This window comes from Myotis myotis, unplaced genomic scaffold, assembly GCF_014108235.1.
Source record: "Myotis myotis isolate mMyoMyo1 unplaced genomic scaffold, mMyoMyo1.p scaffold_m19_p_9, whole genome shotgun sequence".
NCBI lineage: Eukaryota > Metazoa > Chordata > Mammalia > Chiroptera > Vespertilionidae > Myotis > Myotis myotis.
In genome coordinates, this window is record NW_023416401.1 from 80,540,159 (window position 1) to 80,547,501 (window position 7,343).

The 7,343-nt window shown below is 46.8% G+C and overlaps 1 protein-coding gene across 1 annotated transcript; it reads left to right on the forward strand.

The window, feature by feature from the left end:
* Positions 1 to 4,117: 4,117 nt before the first annotated feature.
* LOC118663753 (cystatin-9-like) lies at positions 4,118 to 7,046 on the forward strand. The gene is made up of 3 exons (XM_036323679.1): positions 4,118 to 4,327; positions 5,795 to 5,908; positions 6,780 to 7,046. Exons 1-3 carry the CDS (start codon positions 4,118 to 4,120, stop codon positions 6,867 to 6,869), a joined length of 414 nt encoding a protein of 137 aa, XP_036179572.1. The 3' UTR covers positions 6,870 to 7,046.
* Positions 7,047 to 7,343: the final 297 nt, after the last annotated feature.

The following is a 7,343-nucleotide window of genomic DNA, read 5'->3' on the forward strand; positions in this document are numbered from 1 at the left end:
TTCAAAACTTCTTAGCTATAGTTTTATTGTTGGATTTGCCAGTATGTTTATAACATTTTAAAATTGAATATTGAACTTATTTATTGGTTAATAAAATTATATAGGTCTCAAGTGTGCAATTCTATAATCCATCATGTGTGTATTGTATTGTGTGCTACCACCCAAAGCCAAGCCTCCTTCTGTCACCATATATTTGGCCCCCTTTATTCTTTTTTTTCCCCCCCTTTATTCTTTACTACCCTCACCTCCCTTCCCTCTGGTAACCACCATACTGTGGTCTGTGCCTATGAGGTTTTGTTTATTTTGTCTTTCTTGCTCATTTATTTGTTGCTTTCAGTTTTATAGAACACACTAGAGGCCCAGTGCATGAAATTCATGCACTGGAGGGGGGTGTCCCTCAGCCCAGCCTGCACCCTCTCCAACCTGAGACCTCTCGGGGCATGTCCTACTGCCGGTTTAGACCCGATCCCTGTCAGTCAGACATCCCTCTCACAATCTAGAACTGCTGGCTCCCAATCGCTCGCCTGCCTGATTGCCCCTAACTGCTTCTGCCTGCCAGCCTGATCACCCCCTAACCACTCCCCTGCCAGCCTGATCGACACCTAACTGCTCCCCTGCCAGTCTGGTCGCCCCCAACTTCCCTCCCCTGCCAGCTCAGACACCCCCAACTGCCCTCCCCTGCCAGCCATCTTGTGTGAGGGCATGGTGGTCAATTTGCATATTACTGCTTTATTGTATAGGATATGAATGAAATCACATGATTCTTGACATTTTCTGTCTGACTTATTTTGTTTAGCATGATATTCTCCAAATCCATTTATGTTCCCAAATGGCAATATTTTGTCCTTTCTTATGGCTGAGTAGTATTCCATTGTATATATGTAACACATATTCTTTATTCAGTCATCTTTCAAAGGACATTTCAGTTGTTTCCAAGTCTTAGCCATTGTGAATAATGCTGCAATGAACATAGGAGTGCATATATCTTTGCAAATAAATGTTTTCCATTATAGGGGGATAAACACCCAGGAGGGAGGTTGCTGGGTCATATAGTAATTGTATTCTTAATTTTCTTATGACACTTCTATATTGTTTCTCAGAGTGGCTGTACCAGTTTAAATTCCCACCAGTAGTGAATAAGGGTGCCTTTTTCTACACAACCTCTTCAACATTCGTTATCACGTGTCTTCTTTTTTTTTTTTTAAATATATTTTATTGATTTTCTACAGAGAGGAAGGGAGAGAGATAGTTAGAAACATCGATGAGAGAGAAACATTGATCAGCTGCCTCCTGCACATCTCCCACTGGGGATATGCCCGCAACCAAAGCACATGCCCCTGACCGGAATCGAACCTGGGACCCTTCAGTCCGCAGGCTGACGCTCTATCCACTGAGCCAAACCGGTTCTGGCATCACGTGTCTTCTTGATAACAGCTATTCTAACAGGTGTGAGGTGGTAGCTCATTGTAGCTTTAATTTTTATATTCCTAATAGCTAGTGAAGGTGAGCATCTTTTCATACATCTCTTGGTAATTTGTATGTCTTCTGGTCAGGTTCTCTGCCCATTTTTTAATTGGATAGTTTGTTTGGTTTGGTATTGAGTTCTATGAGTTCTTTATATATTTTGGACATTGATCACTTGTCAGAGGTATTGTTTTCAAATATCTTTTCCCATTTGGTTTGTTGCCTTTTGGTTTTGTTGACAGTTTCTTTTGCTGTGAAGAGCTTTTTAATTTGACATAGTCCCATTTATTTATTTTTGCTTTTATTTCTCTTTGCCTTTGAGGTCAGATTAATAAAATCCTCTTTAAGACCAAGGTCCAAAAGTTTAGTACCTATGTTTTTTCCTATGTAATTTATTGTTTCAGGTCTTATATTTAGACCTTTGATCCATTTTGAGTTTATTTTGTATCTGGTGACAGACAGCAGTCTAGTTTTATTCTTTTGCATGTGGCTTTCCAATTTTCCCAGCACCATTCATTGAAGAGGCTTCTCCCTCCCCACCCCCTTGTATCTTTCATCAAAAATTATTTTCCCATATACATGTGGGTGCATTTCTGGGCTTTCAATTCTCTTTTATTGGTCTGTGCATTTTTTATGCCAATACCATGCTATTTTGATTACGCAGGCTTGTAGTATGATTTGAAGTCTGGGAGTGTGATACCTCCAACTTTGTTCTTTTTCTCAGGACTGTTTTGGCTTTTTGGGTCTTTTGTAGTTCCATACAAATCTTGTGATTTTTTTTCGTCTGTTTCTTTAAAAATTTTGATGGGGATTGCATTAAATGGGTATATTGCTTTGGGTAATATGGCCATTTTTAACTATGTTGATTCTTCCAATCCACAAATATGGATTTATCAAAGGATGTGAAGGACCTATACACTAAAAACTATAAGACATTATTAACACATATTGAAGAAGACACAAAGAAATATTTGTAACATTTTTAATACTATCGTTTTATGATTATCACTTCTTTTACTTAAAAACCCACATTCCATACTGGGTAGAAGAATTTTCAGAAAATTGTTTAAGTAGACTAGTTAACTGCATCTTTCAACTCAGCTATATTCTTTATAATGTTAATCTGTCTTGATATCATCCCTGAGAGATGTGTAAGATGCTCCCAATGTGATTGTGGAATTGCTGGTTTGACCTGTAACAGCACCAATTATTCTGTTGGCTATTCCAGCTCCACGTGTGGTTTGGATGCAGGTTCATAAGTATTAGAGCTTCTTGTTGAAATGTTTCTCTTACTATCACATAACATGCAATTGTATTGCTATAGATGCTTTCAGCCCTCAATCCAACCATGTTCCCATGGCTATAAGAGCATTCTTTCAGTTGCCATTTGACTAGAAATATATGAAAAAGAATTGGCCCACAATAAGGGGCTTGTAATGCGAGTGATACATTTCTACACTTGACCATGGTATCTTGTTAAGTGGGTAGCAAATGTTCCAGATGATGAGAAGAGAGCGTCTGGGTGACTCAGGTGGGCATGCTGGACAGAGCAGGGACTGAGTCCCTCCGTTTTGGAGCTGTGCCTGTGTCCAAGGCTGTAAGACACCCTCTGGCTAGAGCCCATCTTGAAAGGAGACCCATGCTCTTACACTCTCCCTCTGCATTTCCTGCCCTGGCAACAAGTCAAGGTTATTTGTTCACCACACAGCTCCTGGAACTATACTTTGCTGCAAAGCCCATCGACCTGAACCTGGTTGAGTTTGCAATAATGCTCATACCATCATCCAGAGTTCTGTCACAGGCAGGTCCTATGACCAGCTGTGTTCAGCCAAAGGTACTTGGTACTGAATATGTGCATTGTTCCTGTTCATTAGTCCCTGCCTCTATCCCTGTCCCCTTGGCATTTGGGACTCTTAGGACTACCACTGTCTCTGCCAAACCTCTACATCCTGTCTACATCAGGTTTGAGGGGTGCTGGCTAGCTTCAACTGACTCTCACATCTCTTTGGCATGAGGCTGGTGTGCCAGTGCATCAGACTCAAAGCAACAAGAAAAACGAACCATGTCCAGCCTTCATCCCAAGGCCCCCAGGTGCCACACTCAGGCTGAGGATTCTCAGGCAGGTGCTGGTGCCCTTTCCCAGAATGTGGCTACAGGCTGCCTTCTTGCATCCACAAAGCTGGCTCTGGAAAACCCATCCTTTTTGGCTCCGCCCCTCCTTGTCTTGCTGACCTTCACTTTACTGCTGTGTCAGAGGATCACCTTCCATTTCTACCTCTTGCACGGGTGCCTTCATTATAGACTCTGGTTCTGGGGCATTCAAGTGAAGTCTTCCTTCCCCACTGAAGCTCCGAGGAAGTCCTATGGCTGAGATTCAGCTACAGGGGACCTTGTCTCCTATCTCTGATCCTTCCCAACCCACCCTGCCAGGGCCTTGTTCCTTTGTCCTGGACAGGAGACAATTTTAACTACTTTGGACAGAGGAGGCAGGGTCACATGTGGGAGGGGACAGGGTGTCACAGCAGAGAGGAGGCTCCCAGGAAGGATATGTCCTGGAGTAGATTAGGTGGACCACTGCCCAGGGAAGCTTGAGTGGAGTGTGAGCCAGAAGGGCTGTGGGTGGCTGGTTGCCTGCACCTCTGAGGTGTCTGCAATGGAGATGAGCTCTGCCTGGGCCATGTTCCTGCTTCTCGCAGGTTCCCAGGTCCGAGTGACTCACAGCTGGAATTTTAGAGATGAGGGAAAAGGCATCGAAAGTTATTTCCTTGCCACCGTGGAGTATGCCTTACACATATTCAACGTGAAGAGCAAGGACACGAATGCCTACAGGCTGGTGAGCATCCTGGACTCCCAGAGGGAGGAGGTAGGTGACTGCATCTTCCTGTCCTGATGGCCTTCACTTGTAGTAAGTCAGGGTACAAGACAGGGGCCTTAGCAAAGGATCTTGTATGCCATTTGAAGTTTATAAAATAAAATATACAAACTATTCATTTTCAGGTTTTATAAAAGCTTTTACGTGGAAATTTTAAAAATTAGATCAATGTCTACTCACATGCAATATTTTTTCAATCTTTATGTCATTGTTTAATGAAAAATGACATCAAAATGTAGTCTATGAGGGAAGAAAGATAAAGATGTCCAGACACACAGAGAAAATGCTTAAAAAGTTAGGGTGAGGAAAGAGTTCAAGGAAATAAAATAAAACAGGGCCTCTGCTGTGACTTCCATGAGCCCTGGGCTCCCTGCTGTGGCATCCACCTCTGTGGATGGATGTTATTTTCCCCTCTTCCCCAGACCATGGTTTTGAATCCTTAAAGGTTCTCCTTGTCATGGACTCTCTTTTAGAATGCAACCAGCGATGCCATTTTCATTTGGGCTGCAGACATGAACAATGAAAACACTCTCCCGAAGGAGCGCTTCTGGCTCTGTGTGTGAGTGTGTGTGTGTGTGTGTGTGTGTGTGTGTGTGTGTGAGTGTGTGTGTGTGTGTGTGTGTGTGTGTGTGTGTGTGTGTGGTGTCGGGGGCATTACTCTCTCACCCTCTGGACCTCTGCGCTGAGAATCCACATGAAGGGCAAAGGGTCCCCACCCTCCACTGACCTTAACCCTCTGGACACTGGCTTAGGCACCCTGGGCTCTCTCAGGCCGGACCTCTGGTGGGGATTTTTATATCCAGAGTCACAGACTGAGTTTGGGTGCCGGGGATAATGGATTGGATGCCGTGGGAGACGATGGAATAAAATGAGTAGAATGGAGTGGAGAAGAGTACAGACCATTTCACAGTGCACTTTGTCATAGAAGTTGTTTCTTGAAGCCATCGTCGTGTGTGTGTGTGTGTGTGTGTGTGTGTGTGTGTGTGTGTGGTTTCACTAGCATTGTATGGCATTTTTCTGATGTTGGGCAGGTGAAGGGTGTGACAATGGGGCTATAGATGAGTCTCCCACTCCGGGGTTGAGATGACCAAGCAAACTCTTGCAAGGCCAACACCCTCCCAGCCACTTGTCATCTGTCTCTGGGAATGCTGTGAAGCAGGAAGCATTGAAAAGAAAGGTGGGGTCTCACTTGGCATTTGCAAATGTGAGGCTGCAATGTGTGGTATTAATAGTGTGTGATCAGCTTGCTTTTAGCCCGGAGGCTCCGCCGGGCTCTGTGCCTCTTTGTCCAGAACACCTCAAGTGTAGATTTAACACAAGTGTGCTGATCCAGACCCAGAGGGAAGCCCCGAAGAGAGTAAGGTTTGGGCCTGTTCCTGCACTCCATGTGTCACCACCAGCAACTCCTTAATGGGACCATGAGGGATGTTTCCCCTGTAATGTCCATCTGTACCACAGGTGGAGACCCTGATTGCTTTCTCCATGGAGCTGAAGCTTCGCAGAACCAGGTGTGGGAAATTTGATGAAGACATTGACAACTGCCCCTTTGAAGAAAACCCAGAGCTGAACAACGTAAGACACACATGACCCTCCTTCAGGTTCCAGAGCTGTGGACCTGCATAGGGGTGTTGTGGGGGGTGGGGCAGAGGACATACCATTCCTAGGGACACAAGAGCGAAGGGGCTACTGGCCCTATGACAGCCACTGCTTCTGCTAAAGATAGAGCCCAGCCTAGCAGGTAAGCCCCAGGGTCCACTTGCAGGCCCCTGGCCAACGTGAGATCCTGACTGTCCACTCAGCCTGTTCAGCTGTCTGAACCTCGGGCCATACTGGTAACAGATTGTTCCTGCCCCTAACGGCCCGGGTGTCTTGATTCTGGCCAGAGGATGTTCTCTTCCCGCTCTGCAGCCACTGCCCTTTCCTGCCTTCAGGAGGAGGAACATGTCAGGGGTGGCCAACATCACCATTGACTGAGTGGCCAGTCCTCAGATCCCCCTGTCACTGAGCAGAACTGATGGGGGTTTGGGTGAGGGGAGCCCACTGCCCTGTGTCCCATGCTCTGCCCCAGGCCCTGCTGGGCCGCAGTTCCTGCCAGGGAGGTAAGGGAAAGTGACTTCCTGCTCTGGGACAAGCCCACCTCAGGTCAGGGCTACTTGAGGTAAGGCCCGCTGGGAAGGAGCATGGGTTGCTGTACTAGAGGCATGGGCCACTCGGGGACAGCCCAGGGGTTCTCCTGGGGAGAGCAGAGTCGCACAAGAGACCCTGGGGTTAGGAGTGAGCCAGGTGAGGAACATCTGAGACAGACTGAGGGCCAGAGCCTGCGTTCCCCCAGCTGCTCACCTTGCAGATGCAAGTTTGGGATGGATGCCGTCTTTAGGGCTTGGAGTCACCAGCTTCCCAAGGCTTCTTCACCCACGATTTATTCCTGTGCTTATTCCCTCAGACCTTCATCTGCTTCTTCACCATCAGCATCGATCCCTGGAGAACAGTGTTTCAACTCCTAAACAAGACCTGCCTGGCGGGGACCTACTGAGTGATATCAGGCCCCAGCCCAGGCTCTCTAGCCCCCTCTCTGTCGGTGGCCCTTCCGTGGCGGAGCAGCTCTGAGCTCACTCTGTTCTCTGCCTTGCAAATATCTGGAGCCTCACACACGGGCATTGTGGAAATTCCTCGGTGCCCATTTTCTTTCATGTAGAATAGTCCATTAAACATCAGCATTTCAAAAGGCGCTGTGTGCACGGTTCCTGACAGGGGGATGGGCAGTTGCTGGGCAGCTCGGTGGCCCAACGGGGTGAGTCATCTCTCCCCTTGCACCTCCTAAGCCAGCTCCAGATGGCACAAATAAGGCGCCTCTGAGTGGCTAGCTCAGGGCTCATGACGGATAACCATGTCCCCAGAGGGGCAATGACCATGACCAAGGTAGGGAACCCTTGTCTGAAGGATGGACAGGGCCTCGGGCTCCCCAGGACACATGTGGCCTCTGTTCTGGGGTCTTGCTCACACACAT

Coding starts and splice junctions, on each gene's coding strand:
- LOC118663753 (XM_036323679.1), top strand. CDS start 4,118: ATGGAGATGAGCTCTGCCTGGGCCATGTTCCTGCTTCTCGCAGGTTCC. Junction 4,328..5,794: donor TGGACTCCCAGAGGGAGGAG/GTAGGTGACTGC, acceptor TCTGTACCACAG/GTGGAGACCCTGATTGCTTT. Junction 5,909..6,779: donor AAAACCCAGAGCTGAACAAC/GTAAGACACACA, acceptor TTATTCCCTCAG/ACCTTCATCTGCTTCTTCAC.